At 40.0% G+C, this 17,358-nt stretch overlaps 1 protein-coding gene across 7 annotated transcripts in view; it reads left to right on the forward strand.

Moving 5' to 3' along the window:
- The window catches only part of PTK2B (protein tyrosine kinase 2 beta), a 2,401,727-nt gene that overhangs the window by 2,228,579 nt on the left and 155,790 nt on the right, over positions 1-17,358 (forward strand). For all 7 annotated transcript variants that reach the window (XM_044062346.1, XM_044062339.1, XM_044062341.1 and 4 more), the window contains one exon: positions 8,078-8,140. In XM_044062346.1, coding sequence (XP_043918281.1) covers positions 8,078-8,140 — 63 coding nt within the window. The remainder of the gene's footprint in view (positions 1-8,077; positions 8,141-17,358) is intronic.

The raw sequence follows: 17,358 nt of genomic DNA on the forward strand, positions 1-17,358 counted from the left end.
CCTCTGAGCTTCTTGATAATTATAGGTTCATAGGTGTTTATTGAGCTAATGACCCCTATGGCCTTTTTAAGCCTAGCCATGCATCCCAAATCTCTGATAGGTGCTAGTACCCTTGATAAGTGTAATCAGGAGCTTGTGGGTGAAACATTTACAAGCATGAACTTGGAAGATAAACCATTTAGAGGCTGCCTATGTCCATTAGAGACATAGGTGCCAATCCATGAATGAATTTCCTATTCTCCTTCCAGTTGTCCAAGTTGCATTTTAAATGGGTTAGAGAGGAACTCTGCTTCACATGGATTGTTAACCTGATCTATGTGTCTGTGGACATACCAGACTCTTCAACAGATCATTTTATATCACAGGCTAAGGTTTATGTCTTTAAAATACGCAATTCTGCTGCTGCTTATTTTGCAGAAATGCAGGAGGCCCATCAGGGTAGAGTCTGACAACAACTTGTATGCCATGCATAGATCTCCCTTCAACAGCCCATAGGAGGCATAATGCAAGGGTAGGGCTTTGAGTCACTCTGCACAGGACATGCTACTTATGCCCTATATTCTTTTAGTGAAGAACCTCTGTGGATGTTTCAATTGTTGGATGTGTCTGGTTAGGTACATACCAAAAAGTGTATTGTACTCCATGATAAGTCTAATGAATGCTGAATACAGTGAAACAATCATCTCCTTGGACCTAGATGCCATACCTTTATTTATAAGTTGCACAGCACTACTGTAGACACATGATGGTCAAAGATTACTGTCTGTGTATATCCCCGGGTTCCTGACTACTGGATCGACTTTTAGATGTGTGTTGTCAATATGATAGTTACCAGGGAGGATGACTTTCTGAAGGATACTATTATGAATTCCTTGGTATTTAGTTTTAGTCCCTGGCTCTGACACAAGTGATTTGTCTGTGCCAGCCCTTCCTGGAGATCATTAGTGTCAGTGGGGGATTCTATGACTTCTTCTAGTTTGTAATTTTGTCAGCCAGAAGCCCTTGACACTGGCTTTGACTTCAAATAACTAAATTCCAAAAAGATGCAGTCCTGGGACTGATCCCCTGAGGGATTCCACTTGTGACTTTCCTCTTTGTAGAGGTGGATTCCCCATTTTTAACTTTCTGGGTCCTGTCTGTGAGCCAGCTGGCTATCCACCAGGTGACATAAGTGTTTATACCCAAACTCCTGAGTTTGTCAACTATGCCTGACTAGGGCATTGTGTCATATGCCTTGATCAGGTCAAGGTAGGCATTGTGAACCATATTGCCCTCATCCATTGCTTTGGCGACCTTCTCAAAGAATTCCATTAGCCTCAGTAGGCATGACCATCTATTAGGCTCAATAGGCATGACCTGCTTTTGACGAAACCAAATTGGGTTGGGTCCATTGTCTAGATGTTTTCTGTGTCATTAATAATCATTTCCATGATAATTCTTTCCATGGCTTTGCATATGAGACTAGTGAGAATTATGGATCTGTAGTTTTCAGGGTCTGTAGAAGGCCCACCTTTTATTTAGAAGGCATCCTGGGATATTGTCTGGGCCCATTGATGCAGTACTCTTACCATTACCATGTAATTTTGTCTCTGTCATTAGAGTTAATGGATGAATGTGGCATTTTGGCCATGTTAGTTAACACGTTTTTATATGATAATTTGTACAACTGAGTGATGTGTGTGTAAATCCTTTCCTGCAGCAATTTTGGGGTCAGTGCAAATGGATAGAGAGCACACTCTGCTCCCCTGGAATGTCTCGTTAGCATTTAGCATAACTATGAAGATAGTGAAGAATCACTGCAGTGGGCCTGTTTCTAGACCAGAAAGGGCATCCACCAGTGGTTTACCACATGTTTTGGCTTACCACTGGCAGTAGCCATTTCTAAATCCCCACCAGTGTTTCTTAACTGTATTTCTTTTTTATTTATTTATTTTATTTATTTTTGTTTAACATTTGTTTACCAGGAAAGTCTGACTTGGAACGAAGCCAATTTTCAGAGGAGGCTTGGGGAGAAATGCTCCAAACGCATGCCTTTGTAATGTGGGAGGAAACTGGAGCACCTGGAGGAAACTCAAATGAACGCAGGGAGGGCATACAGACTCGGCACAGGAGGCACTCCAGCCGAGAATTGAACCAGAGAACGTCTTGCTGTGAGGCGACAACACTACTGCTGCATCACTGCACCATCCATCACTGACCAGAAATGAACTTACATTCCAGCACTTTGAGTAAAAGTAGCTCCCCATCCTTAAGTTCAACAATGTGATGAACCTGTCAGTCAGGATGTGATGGACAGAAGGACATACCTGAGTTAGTCTGGGATAGGGGTTTGTGTGGGAGATAAGTAAGGAACAGTGGAAGTTATGAAAATTGAATCTGGCATCAGAAATTAGAAAGGAAAACATTTTGTATGGATTGGTTGAGGATGGGAAGTTCTGTGCTTTCACCCATGTGCTATGCTTCATCAGATCAAGCAGACCCCTTGGGGGGGTGAAAAATATTGTTTAAGTCTATGTGGAGGATGTAGTGTGAGTCATGAGAGGGAATCTTAATGAACAAAATCCTGCTTATAATGGCAAATTCATATCAACTAGTAGGATGTGGGAGCGTGCAGTGTGTGGTAAACTGAAATAAAATCTCATAGAGTACCAACTAGATAAGCAAGTGAAAAGATGGTAACAATGCCAAAAATTTGCAGGCACTTCACAAATGTGCCAAGAAAAGCAATATATCTATTTCTATATCTATATAGATACTGATATATTTAGATTACCAGCATTATATCAATGAGGCATTTCACTGAAACAAGGAAAGGCCGGTACAACTGAGGTTGTCGTACATTGCTGAGTGGGAAATTTGTCCCCTTCTCCATTATGAACTTGGAGTTGGTATGTATATTTAGTGGGGGGGGGGGGGAGTGGGGGGAGGCTTGCCCCTTAAAAAAACTAAACAGATTTTTTTTGTTTGTTTTTATTCAGTCTTTTTAGTTTGGTGTTTTTGGTCAGTGATTTGTAGTTTGACATAAAGACATTTCGCCAAAATGTCATTCACCTTTCTATCTGCCTATTTATATATATATGCCCATAATCCAATAAAACTGAAATCAGACAGGATGGAAGCATGACAGATGTATGGGACATATGCTGATTTTTAATGAGAGGGTAAAAAGAACAACTCTGTTGTATAGACTAACCTGTTAAGGAATAAATTATGGAAAACATTGTATCATCTCACAGGTCCAAGGTGGCATACGTTCTTGGAGGGATGCACATGACGAAATCTGTCCTGTAGTCGAGGTGGGAAAATTGGATTGGTGTAAGATCATGGGACGGAGACAAAAGTACCCCAGAATGGGAATAGGTAAACACTTAGCTGTGTTCCTCCAGTGGACCGTGTGAGCTGCTTTATTCATTCCTCAGTCCAACATAGACTTGCCTGTGATATGTAAAGTAGTATAATGAGGCAAAGACTTTCAGCTGAAACAGATTAAACTTTAAGAAAAGCTGTGCATGTGTACAGCTAATAGGATAAGAACTTTATAAATGAGATAATCTTTCACATATCCATCATGTTTTTAAGTTGTTCTGCTGCTAATAACAGGAATGCAGTAGTAGACCCTTAGACACATGAAACAAACTGAATGAATGTCATCATGCTAGTACTGTAAGTACCCAGTTGACCAGGGAAGGTGCATATCGCAGGGGGCACATAGCAGATATAAATGCATAAAGACTATAGTGGCAAACAGCATATGAAATCAAAACTGGAAGCCGTTATGTGTATGCTTCCGCTACCACTGGCAGTTTAGTTCTGTAAACATTTATATGTTATCTGTAGGAAGACATATTAGTAAAGCATTGAGACGAGTATCATGTGTAACAAACAGTAAATGTAAATAGCTTACATGGTAGAAAATTAAGTCTGTATCCTAGTAAGTAAGTCGGGGCATAGAGCTGAAGGTTGGGAATTCGGTGAGCTGCTTTATGTATTCCTGGGTCCAAGACAGAATTTTATATGGTATGTGAAATAATATAATGAAAAGAAGACTTTGAAGTGAGACAGAGTAAACATTAGGTAAAACTGTGACTGTGTACAGCTTATAGGATAAGAATTTAAAAATTAGGTAACTTAAAAACAAGATGGATGTGTGTAAGATTAAACTTGAGCAGAAAAATAAGGGTTAAAATGAAGTTATAAGAGATTGATGATCCTTCTAATAATGTAGTAGGAAGCCAAGCTGTGAATGCACAGTTAAAATAAGAGTATTAGCTAATTATAGTACGGTTGCAGGTATGACGACACAGCCTATCCAGTGAGGCAAGAAAACTGTTTCGAATATAGTTTAGTGATCTTTTTTTAAAAAAAAATGTAAAACAAATACAGAAAGTAAGCAGAGAAGTATTAAGTAAGTAATTGATGCAGGTAGAAGTTCAGATAACTAAAGCTCTGATGTTACAACTGAGGTGTTTGTGAATACCACAATGTATATGCAATAGATACTGTGCTCATTGTGGATAAAATGAGTGCAGAAGCTCATGAATGTTTATGAATCTTCTTCTTTCGGCTTTTCCCAGTTAGGGGTTGCCACCGCGGATCACCTTGTCTGCTCATGATTGGCAGTGGAGTTTTACAGTGTTGAGTTGCCAGCCCAGTGCCCAACCTTCCATAGAAGGCACACACATGCACACACTCAGACCTAGGGCCAGTTTAGAGTGTCCAATCAACCTACAGCATGTCTTTGGGATGTGAGAGGAAACCGGAGCACTTGGAGGAAACCCACGCGACCACAGGGAGGACATGCAGACTCTGCACAGAAGGCACCCCAGCCGAGGATTGAACTGGAGAACCTCTTGCTGTGAGGCGGCAACGCTAACCACTGCACCACCATGGCCGCCGATGAATGTTTATGAATGCTGTCAAAAAATGAATCACCGGGTTGAAAAACTCTCCATTGATAGCAAAAGTGATGTGTAATACCTTCACAGAAAGGGCATTCAGAGATATGGATTTGCAAGGCACAGAGAAGGGTTCAAAAAGGTATGTTACTGCCTTATTCAGGCCATAAATTAGCTCCAGAAGGAAAACAAGAGCTGTGTGGAATTTGAAAAATTGAGATTGTAGCCATTTGTATCAAATTGTGTCACTGCAATAATCTAGTATACTGGTTCGCGCTGCTTTTTCATATCTGGGCATGTCAGCACATAAACAGTATGCAGACGCAGTATCAGTTCACCAAGGGATAGTAAAGGCAAGCATTTGAACATTCATGAAGCCAAACATTCAGTCATTATGTACAGGGCATGTTTCACATGTTGGTGTAGGTAAATATTCACAGTCATGAAGGGTATAATTTGCATACTCGCAGAACAGATGATTTGCACATTTATTAAGCAAGCATCTTGCATAACAACATAGAACAGTTGCAAAGCAATACTATGCAAAATAGCAATGATTCGATGAAAAACAGAGTGCAAAGAGCAACCGTGTAGTGTAGCACAAAGATAGTCTGGCAGGAGGCACAAGTTATATTTTTGAAAGTTATGCTGATTTGTTCAGTGGTCTTAACTGCATTCAGAGTCACTGTAGCATGTATTTAAATCCAAAGGTGTCACCAGTTGTGTGTTCTGTGAACAGTTTGCTTGCATTAAGGCAAATAATTGAATGAAAATTCTGCAGGTTAGCTGGTTGTGATCGTGAGACAAATGGGGCCTGCTCCATGGGTCAACATCATGGTTACCATGGTTAAACCAGACAGGGTTATAATCTGCATAGATCCACACAATCTAAACAAAGAAGTTCTAGAAAAAACATTTGCCACTTCTTCAGCACTTGAGCTCTTTCAGGGACTTGTTACACTGATTACTGATGACTGGATGGTGTTGTGAGTACAGTTTTGAGCACATCCAAAAATTAAGATGGGGTGAAGGGGGAGGCTGCCCTAGTACAAGCTGCTGTGGGCATGATCAGCAGATGCTGATGGGGCTCAAGTGCAGTATAGCCATTCCAATGAATGCACCTGAGGTCATTCAGCCATGGCTGTGCTGTATTTGGAAAAAAAATAGAAATAGATAAAATATAGTTTTATTTTTTTCTCCTCATTTATCTATTTAAGAAAAAGAACAGTCTTATGAGAACTCTATAGTCCATAAGTCTTCTATTCCTAATTGATTTTGCAAGGCAACTTGCAAAAAAAGAAAAAAAATCAATCAGTAAGGATTCTTTTAGATTTATTTTGTGTTACATTTTTGCTACAAATGTAAGTGTTGGCTGTCTTGTGTGCAGTGAAACCTTTAGCATTTGAATGCATACATTTCAGAATGCATTCACACTTTCACCTGTTTCACTCAGTCACAGGAGTTTTGCACCTTTTTTAGTCTGTAGTATTCAATATGTGCAGCTCTGACTTTAGTTGGTAGGGGAGTGACTCATTTGTTATGACTGTTTTTGTCTCCACCTTTTCCCACTGTACCTGCTGCGCATCAGACCTATCCCCCATTAACTGTACCTCCATTCCCCACCCTGGGTACTCACCAGTGAGAGTGACAGCTGGCTGTGAGAGGCCCTGACACATTTAGTCTCAGAAAGGCTTTGCACCATTGGGGGACAGATAACTTACATCATATTGGAATCTGCAATGCCCTCCCTGATGGGAATGATTGCTCCTGTCCACTCATGGTGATTGCCACAACTGAAGTGGTAAGGTGGCTGAATGCCCACCTCTGGAACCATCTCCTGCTGTGCCACCCATCTCCTGAGGGAATGGCATTTGGTGGACAGAACCAACCCCTACCTCAAAGGATGGGTCCACCCATCCTCCATGTCAGTTCCATCTGGGTCATAGCTAGGGCATTAGCCCTAAAGGCAATTGGAGCTGGCACTTTCATTATGATTTTTTTTACTTGTACTTTTTCCAGCTGCATTTGCAAATCATCATGACTCTCCCTATCAGCCTTGTCCACTCGTTCACATCCCTTGGCTATTCCATAATGAGTTCAAAAGCTTGCCAGGGAGACCTTTATTCAGACACCCTCAGCAGTGATTTATGCCTTCCAAAGAGCATCATGGTAATGAAGATTGGATTTATTTATGACTAATCCCTCCCCTGGAGGGATGCAGATCACCTACATTACCACTTAGCCACAGTGTTATCCCCAATGTACATGCATGTTTCTGTCATTTGCAATTTGAGTTACTTCTGAAATGGCTGCATGTCTGAATGCCTACCCCAAAAACCACCTCTTGTAGTGTCAACCCTTTCTCCAAGGGATAGTGGCATTAGATGGGCTTGGACGACCCCCCCCCCCCTTCATGGATAAGTATGCTCATCCTGAACACCTGAGCTATCTTCAGGTCTTTATCCCCCCATACCATTAGAGCTGGTATTTTTATTGTAATTTACTTTTCTTAATGTAGTTTGAGAATTTAGCTAAAATGATCATTGCTGCAAGCTATTATTGCGCTACTGGCTATAGTCCTGGGTTTAGTTCTCTTAATTTCTACTCACCAGCTGTGTGACTTTGAGCAAGTCACGTAATCAGGTACTGCCCCTAGATTACCTCTGAAAAAGGACACCTGTATCTAGTTGGCTTACCTGATTAACATGCAGGTAAGTAAGTAAAAATGCATCTGAAATACTTCCTACACAGGACTGTTATTTTATGTTACATCTTCCCTTCATGTTTGAACTTGTTTGTCAGGTAAGAATTCACTGAATGTCAAAAAGTAGTACTTAATTGAACTGCAGGTAATATTATGTTATGCTCTCCTGATAATTTAAAATTAAATAGATCCAATGTATATTCAGTGTTTTTGTTTATTTCTGAAGAACAAATTGCACATTATTTGTTGTATTTGGCAAGCACCATGAACACAAACAACTCTCTCTAAAGCCGGATGTGAGTAAGGATGTTTCAATAAACAAAGGAAGTTAGACTGTCATAGAAGAATCAAACAATGATCTATGTTGTTTATGTAACATGTTAAGAATTATGAAGTTTGACAAAAATGAACTAGTGCTTTGTTGTTATAATTTATATTCCTTTCCAAGGTTATCTTATTATTGTTTTTTTGTTCTTAGCCTTCAAGACACATGTTCAAGTCACCAAGGTCATCATTTCTGGCACCAAGCCTCCAGTATCAGGTAAATGAAATTACAATAATATTAATGAGCTACTCAGATAATAATTATCTTTTTATTTGTTGCAGAGCTGAACAATGCTAGCAGCTGAATACACTACAGACACATTCTTAGAAACAGATTTAGATAGTTTCTTGAACTACTTAATGGTGAGCTAGCTGACTTAGAACATAATTGTTTGCCATTTCTCCTCTTGGGATGTGTTTGCAGTGAAATAATTATTATGCAGGTTTATGTAGAGCATAACACACACACACACATACACACACACACACACACACACACACACACTTGTAAAAAATCTGATTTCATATTTCCAGGTTTTGGGTAGTAGGATCAGTTTATTACCATGAGAATTCAGCATTTGCAATCCTGTAGACCTGCCAGTGTCCACTTTGAGTGCTGCCAAAACTGACCAAGCTGCAGAGGGGGATTCCTCTAACTTCTGCTTGTTTTCTGTTGCTCTGATGCCAATAATTTCTCATGAAAGTTTCTTGAATGGCTGAGAATAAATTGTTCCAGCATGTGCTACCTTTATAGTCAAAACACAAGCAGGACCTTCAAATACCCAAGGATTTTGAAAAAAAAAAATAGTTGTAGATAGGTGAAGAATTGGCTGTAGAATGAAACAAAATTCTGAAATGCAAGAATATTGAAGGTGCTTTTGTATAAGTTGAATAGCGGAGTGTAGTCACTGTACAAGCTTTGAACAAGAAAGTTATTTACTGTCTAATACAAGTGATGCACATTTACTCTGTAAATCCCCTGTTATATAACGTAGCATAAGAATATAAGTCCACGGAGTAAAAACTGCATTATGACAACCATGATTAGTATTTATAATCTTTTTCCCATTCTAATGTATAACAACAATTTAAAAGTCTCCATACTACCTGCATTACTTATTGACCACCCTATGACTGAACAGTGCTTTTCTTTTATTGGTTGTCTTCCCACTCTGCTTTTTAATGCTGTGCTGTTTTCTCTTAAATCGAAATGAGGCTGAATTTTTACCATTTCTAATTGTATTTTGTCTCTTTAAAAATCAAAACCAGACTATCTTAAGCTTCTGTGTTGTATATTGTGTAAATACAACCCTAACATCATTATTATTTCAGTGTAATTCAAATCATTTGAACCTTATATTTGTTTATCAAGTGGCCTCTGCATTCTTGCACTTTTAGAAATATACTAATTTTTACTAGAGTAATAGTCATTGATATCATGGGTTCATAGGTAAGTACTAGGCTAGCTGCCCTTGCAGGCTATTTTAAGTCCAGCCAGTTTCCCTAGTGGTGCTCGAGTTAGCCTGTCTCATTAGGAGTTAAATTGGCTTTACATTTCCATGGTCAGTAATTACATGTTAGAGAGTAACCTGGTTTGTACTATAGCAATAACCCACACCTGGGTGTGGGTAATGCTAAATTTACCCACGGTTGGCGTGGTTTGGTCCCGAGGGCGAAGCCCGAGGGACCAAACAAAGCCAACCGTAGGTAAATTTAGCATTACCCACACCCAGAAGTGGGTTATTGCTATTATACCATGACATTATTTAAGAAAAGAAACTATTACTTTTCTTAAATAATGGCATAGTATAATGCCTGTTTACTGCCCTTCCGCAGATGTCTGGCATCCGCGGCAGTTCTGATGTACTGCGCGCCTGCGCAGTACATCAGAGTTGAGCAAAAGCAACGAAGAAAGCAAGATCTCCGTTGCTTTTTTAGTGTTTCGCTATGTTAAATGAGTTTAACATAGCGAGACAGTTTTAAAATAAGTAACGGACATCTCCGTTGCTTATTTTAAAACTGTCTCGCTATGTTAAACTCATTTAACATAGCGAAACACTAAAAAAAAACAACGGAGATCTTGCTTTCTCCATTGCTTTTTTTTTAAAACACTGTCTCGCTATGTTAAATGGGTTTAACATAGCGAGACAGCTTTAAAATAAGCAACGGAGATCTCCGTTGCTTATTTTAAAGCTGTCTCGCTATGTTAAACCCATTTAACATAGCGAGACAGTGTTTTAAAAAAACGAGTTATACTAATGGAAAAAGTCCGGCGACGGACCTTTTCCATTAGTATAACTCGATTTACAATGGGCACGCTGGCCAATCAGCGTGCACGTTTTGGGGGGATCATGGTATAATATAGATTATACCATGTATAATACGGGATCACATCTTTCTCCATTATATGACTTCTTAATGTAGTACACATTCATATAATTTTTGTTTTATTCCTGCATGACGCAATTTGTAACAAACACCTCATTTTTAGGAACCATAGATCTTTGCACACACTAGGTGTTTTAATCTCAAAATTATTTTCTGTTACATATATTTGATTGTGCTTGCTTTGCCTAAGTGTAGAATGGTACCTACTCTAGACTTACAATTTATTCTGACAATGTCACTAGACCATTAGGTGAATTTTTCAGCACTTTATGATATTGTTCAACACTTCTACATTTACCCACTTATATTGTTTATTGTACCATATTAAATCAGGAATGTTTATATCAGCTGTATGTGATCCAAATAAGCATAGTCGTAAAGGTAAACCTCGAGGCATTCCATGGCTCACAAATGCACGTGTTTTGATTTGTATGTATTTATTCAATTTCTATTCTTTTTGACTCAACCGGTTCCTATCCACCTGGACAGTTTATTATTTATGTCCGTCTTAGTTTCATTGGCATTTTTTTATGTTCCACTGTATCTAACTCCTGGCTCAAATAACAAAGGCTGCATCAACCTGCAGCCCATTATCCATTGTTTCTGATAAACTTTCCCATAAAGCCAAACTATAAATTGTATACATTCCTTTTTAACAATTGTGTTACCTCCATATGCTTGTCACCATTTTCCTGACATCAACCTGTGCAAGAGTCACAAAGCTTAAAATAGTAGATAGTTATCTGGTATATTATTTGGCTATTTACATTTATACAGTGGACTTTCTTCATCTCCTGTTCTAGTGCTTTGGAACATACCTTTGTATTAGGTTAATATCTTAAACCTTGCTCTGCTTTTTAAGGATTTAATAAACCATTTTTACTTCTGGGATTGACTTACCTATACCTCAGTTTTGTTGTTATTGGTTTGGTGTTTCCAAGGTTGCCCTGTCTGTTTGGTTTGATTAATATCTTAAAAGAGAACTGCACCCTAAAACAAAAAAACATGTTTTTCAGCCAGTTTTGAACATTTCTTTACCTCTGTATCAAAATAAATGGTTGCTATTATTTTCTAATCTGTTATAACCCAAAATTATCTGAAGGAGGCTGCCATGGCTAGCATTGTTTTGTTTTACAGTCAATGACTTCACCTTCCTGATGTCATGTTAGAAGGACAGAAGGAAATCCTTAAGATGAGGGGATCATTTACTGTAGTTTTCCCTCTATGAGTTTACATTGCAATGACTGCTTACTTTTCACTGTCAGCATCAGTCCAAATTTTAATTACTTTGCTTTCTCTGATTTTCATTAGTGACCATCTCTGTTGTAGCATTTTAAGGAATGTTTGAAAGATATGCTTGAAGTTAATTGTTGTTTTCAAAGTAACAACTGTAGTTCAGTGCTCAAGTGTGAGAAATCTGAACCCTGCGATTTATAGGTGTTACTTGAGCTGAGGTAGTGTGTGTGTTGCATTCACAGTTTTAAATTTGTAGATAGCATTGAAGTCTTCAGTGTTAATCTTCTTTCCCCAACTCCAGAAGAAACATGTACTTTTGCAGAAATTACAGTGTAGAAAAAATGCAAAATCATATACTGGCAGAAAGTAAGACGAGTTAGATTAACATACTTGCTTTCTTTTTTGTGGCACTGAGTTTTATTACAGGGAAAGATGTTTGCATCTGAAAACTAAGCTTGAAAACCCTGCCTTTGTTCAAACTCCAGGCTACACTATTTATCTGAGGTGTGATGCTGGCAATCTGTGACTGATAAGGCACATTTAAATGTCCTTGTTTTTTCTTCATGGCTCTCCTGTTGGGATAAGTGACCTAACTTCATTACTGTGCCACTCTTAGCAGCTGTTTTGATGTAACAGATGAGACAGATGCAGGAAGAAAGGCAAATGTAATTATTAAATGATGTGTTTCTGTATGTGAAGTGTTTAGTCTTGGATTACATGGAAGGAAAACATTTCTTGGAAAGAAAAACTTGACTTTTTATTTATTTATTTATTATTATTTTTTATTTTACATTTGTTTACCGGGAAGGTCCGACTGGACACAGGTCCGTTTTTAGCGGAGGCCCGGGGAGAAAAGCTCCACTAATAGTACAATACGATTTATACACATTCACAGGATAAGTCATACACATTCACATTATACATAAGTCATACTGGAGTTCATTTCAGTTGAAGCCACTTACAATAGGTTCATAAGCATTGACAGGATATAATAGCACTGGTAGTTCTTTTACAGTTGAGCATACATTAGTAACCTAGCATTGTGTATAGTAAGTATGAGTGAGTGTTTTTTTCTCAGTTTGAAGGCAAAGAGAGTGGAAGTGGAGTTTTCCTTTAAATATACTTCAATACTGACACACCTATCTTCTCAAATTCCTTTATTTGTTTATTTGATATTGAATCAGATCCAGATGTCTGACAAATATTAAGACTCCCTGTAACATGCCTCCCATCACTTTTATCAAATGTCACTCCTCTCCGTAATGTATACAGCCTTGAAATTATTCCATTTCCAGATAGAGTAGGATACATTTTTATATTATCCAATGTGGGTTCATATGTAGGTACTAGGCTATTGGCCCTAGGGCCTATATAACCCTAGCCAAAAAGGTACCTTGACTTTCGCCACCGAAGAAAATTATTTTCCTGTGCCCCTGTCGAGCAGAGCCACAGAGGTGATCCCCGGGGTGAATTTCCTATTTCCCATCCAATCATCAAGATTCTTCTTGAAGAGTGCTAATGAGGAGCTTTGTTTGATATAGATAGGTAGTTTGTTCCAGAGTATGGGAAGTTTCTGGGACAGGAATCTATCCCTCCAGCATGTTCTGTTTATTGTGGTGACAAGGTTTAGGTCCCTAGAGCATGTAGCTCGGAGGGATTGGGATTTCTTTAACTGGAGCATGTCCAACAGCTCTGGGTTTGACATAGCTTTGTATGTTAGGCAGAGATCACCTCTGAGTAGGTAATGTGCGATGGAGTAAAGCTGGTGTTTTTGAGACAGTCTGCATAGGGCATCTGTTTGAGGCCAGTAATCCTCTTTGTGAGGTATTTCTGGGCCTTTCCAGTTGTTGTAGATGTCTTGTGAGGTACATACCAAAAGGGACATTGTACTCTATAATGGGTCTAATGAGTGACGAGTAGAGGGGAACAATGACCTCTTTTTCCTGGATGAGAAACCTTTTGTGATGAGGTGTGCCACGTAGAAGGATTTCCTGACTACTGTGGCGATGTGATTATCAAAGGAGAAACTACTGTCCACCTGTATCCCAAGGCCTCTTATCGCACTTTCAGTGTTAAATAGACTACCACCTATGTGGTAGCTCATTGGTACAGAGTTTTTACCAAAGCGGACGACAATGCACTTTTTGGCATTGAGCTTGAGGCCATGACACCTGTCTCCTTGAGGCCCTTTTGTAGGATGTCCACATTGTTAGGAGTTTAGATTATGGCTCCTAGTTTGCAGTCATCTGCGAACTCCATTAGCCAAAGACCTTCTGTGTTAGCCTGTATGTCAGAAAAGTAGATACCAAACAGGAGAGGACCCAGGACTAAACCCTGTGGTACTCCACTTGTCACTGGTCTGAAGTCGGATTTGGAGTCTGCTACTTTCACAGTGTAAGTTCTCTCAGTGTGCCAGTTGGCAACCCTTCTTGTGACATAGGGATTTATACCTAGTTTAGTAAGTTTACCTATAATTCCAGAGTGGGGGATGGTGTCAAAAGCCTTGGTGAGATCTAGATAGGCTGTGTGAACCACCTTACCCTCGTCTATGGCTTTGGTGACTACTTCAAAGAAGTCTTTCAGGTTTAGGAGACATGATCTGCCTTTTACAAACCTGAACTGGGTGAGCTCCAGAGTTTGGAGATTACCAATGTCTTTGTGTATAAGATCCATGATGATACGTTCCATGGCCTTGCAGGCCAGGCTCATTAGGCTAATGGGGCGGTAGTTCCCAGGGTCCGTGGTGGCTCCCTCTTTGGGGAGTGGGATAACCGTCACTGTGCGCAATTCAGTGGGCACAAAGCCTGAGGTGAGGCTATGATTGAACATGGTGCTTAGGTGGGGTGCCAGTTCATTCTGCAGTTCATGTAGAATGTAGCTGGGGATGTTGTCAGGTCCCATGGATGCTGTGTTCTTGGCTTTGGAGAGTGTGTTTTTTTATCTGTGCAGCCGTGATTACAGGAACTTTGCATTCTTTTGGTATAGAGACGGGCCCTTTAGGGGGTGAGAGAGGGGTAAAGTTAGCAATATCAGTTAGTTCTGTATATTTAGTGCCATTGTGCTGTAACTCAGAGCAGATCTGAGTGTTGCCATTGAGATTTTTGACATACCTATAGAATGCTTTGTGGTTGTCTTTGGAATCAGTGGTGATTTTGTTTTTGTAACTAGCTTTGGAGGATTTTATGAGGGATCTCAACTTCTTACTTAGGCTGAGCAGGGAGTTCCTCCAATCATGGGATTTTACGCTTTCTTGCAACAGTTTCTTTCTTCTGTTGTAGAGTTTGTTTATGGCACGGGACCACCAGATTGGGTTCCTTTTTTTGGAGGACAGCATCTTGGTTCTGTTAGGGATAGCATGATCCATGCACTCGTGCAAGTGGTTATAAAGTGCATTTGTGTAAGATTCAGCAGTCATACCTCTATTGTCCATCTGCATGGGTATCATGAAGTTTGCCTATTCTGTCTTAAGAAGTGTGAAGTTGGCTTTAGAGAAATTTTTTATGGTGGTTTCCCTAATGGGGGTGGGGTGGGATGTGGATGTCTAGGGTGATTAGCTTGTGGTCAGATCTGAACAACGAGGAATTGACCTCTGGTGTGGAACACCTGTCACCCATGTTGGTAATGACCAGGTCTAGGATATTGCTGCCCCTGGTGGGGTGTGGATAAGTTGATCCAAGGCGTTGGAATTTATGAATGCCAGAAAACGTTGAGCAAAAGAGTTGGTACATGAGTAGTTTTCCCAGTTAATGGTGGGGTAGTTGAAATCGCCTATTATTAGGGTGTTGGGTTGTACCCTAATATTTTCCAGTGTATCAAGAAATGAGGAGTGGGAATCTTGGGGCATGGTGGGGGATCTGTAGCAAGTTAAAATTTGGGTTGCGGTCTTGCCCAGAGTTAGTTGCACTTGGAAAATCTCGGATGCATTATGTTGAGCAACTAGCCTGTAGGTGTGGATATCCTTAATGAATATGGACACGCCTCCACCTTTAGTGTTTCGGTCCAGGTTAGGTGGCCAAAAGGTGTGGTATGAATTATACCCTGGTAATGCAGAGGTGCTGTCTGGAGCCTTGAACCAGGTCTCTGTCAGTGCACAGATGTTGATGTTCTCTATTTTAAGGAGTGCCTCGAGTGAGTGCATTTTGAGGTTTAGACTTCTAGCATTAAGTAGCATTACCCTCAGATTTTGCTTGCTTGTAGCTGTTAAGGTGGTGAATTTGTCATTTGAATCTTGCCTAAAAAAGGCACTATAGGGGTGACAAGAACCTTAGCCAGTATCTTGAATCCCAAGGGCGACAGGTGCAGGCCATCTCTGGCAAAGCGTCATGGTCTGTCGATCATGTCATCCCAGGCAGCCAGATACTGGACCCCCTTAGAATGACACTAGAAGCTTAGCCAATTGTTGAAGTCAATCATTTAGTCCTTGTACTGTGGTATCATTCGGGGTGATGGCAGAATACTACTCTGGGCAAGGGTCATACCTGCTTGGGCTACAAGATCAGAGAGCTCCTCCATGTCTCTTTTCATGTAGTCCAGGGAGGTATGTCTCAGGTTATTCACACCAACGTGGATGATGACAGAGTCATATTTGTACTTGTTGTGGAGTGACCTGAGTGCGTGCGTTATGTGGCTGATCCTAGCACCCGACAGGCAGCTGACAGTATCTTTCTCCTTGTTTAGCCTGGTGAGTGGAACATCAGTGTGCCTGATTATAGAGTCACCTATGACTAGAGTGTTGGGTACATTGTTATGCCTAATGGGCTGTGGTTGAGTGGCACAATGAGTTTGTGGGCTATGTGTCATTTGGGTTGTGTTGGGAGGTGGAGGTTGCTTGTGTTTCTGCTTTGGAAGTCTCTGTTTCTTGAGCAGATTTTTATTGAGAGCCTCCGTGAATGTAGGTGTGTGTTTCATGTTTCTATGTGCGTGTTTTGGTGGTGTAGGTTTTGAGGGACTATGTGATGAGTGTGGTGTGGTGCAAGTGTTTACGTTTTCCTCTTGACTGTCTAGTCCAGTCTTGGGTGAAGAGAGCTCCAATTTGGCTGTATAAGTGCATCTCTCACAAGTTGTAGTGTTGGGTGATAGGAGGAGAGGGTTGTCTGTGTACATGAGGCAATTGCTGCATTGCCCCAAGATACCCAGATTCATCAGGTAGACAGGAGAAAACACCGGGAGCTTGACCCTTAGACATGCCTGGATAGGTGCTTATTTATTAAGTACTAAAAACTGTTTTCCTCTAGACAAGTGAGGAAAGTTGAGTGCTGTAGTAATTTGTAGCTTATTTAGTGCTTACAGTGAGTTCTGAACAAGTGCTGAGCTGAAAGAAACAGATTTTAGTGCTAAAACTAAAAAAAATGGCTAGTTCTAAGGGAAAATTTGAAGAGCAGACTTTATGGTGCTGAGAATAGTTTAACCCTAGCAAAGTGGCGATGCATAAAGTGTATTTTATTTTTTTAATATAGCAGTAACAAATGAGCAAATTGATTTAAACAAATTAACGAATAAAAATCTGAAAAACTGATCCCCGTTCCAGCAGTCTTCGATCAGAGAAGTTCTAACTGCACACTCCTGATACTAGAGTGCAGGGGAACCTTCTCCAATACTTTTCATATTCACTTTGTTTCAGTTTCTGCTTCTTTTGTATAGTTAAATATATTAATTGCCAGCAGAAATAGCTATTCTGAAAACCTTCCTTTGTTATCACCACGTAACAGTTCTTTGCCTCATGAAAAAGTAAATGCATAGAACGATAACAGTCTCTCAGCAAACAAGGAGTGTACCAAGCATGTAGTATTCCTATCTCTCCTAGCCCCAGAT

This window comes from Protopterus annectens, chromosome 2.part1 (genome assembly GCF_019279795.1).
Source record: "Protopterus annectens isolate FY-2018-M chromosome 2.part1, PAN1.0, whole genome shotgun sequence".
NCBI lineage: Eukaryota > Metazoa > Chordata > Ceratodontiformes > Protopteridae > Protopterus > Protopterus annectens.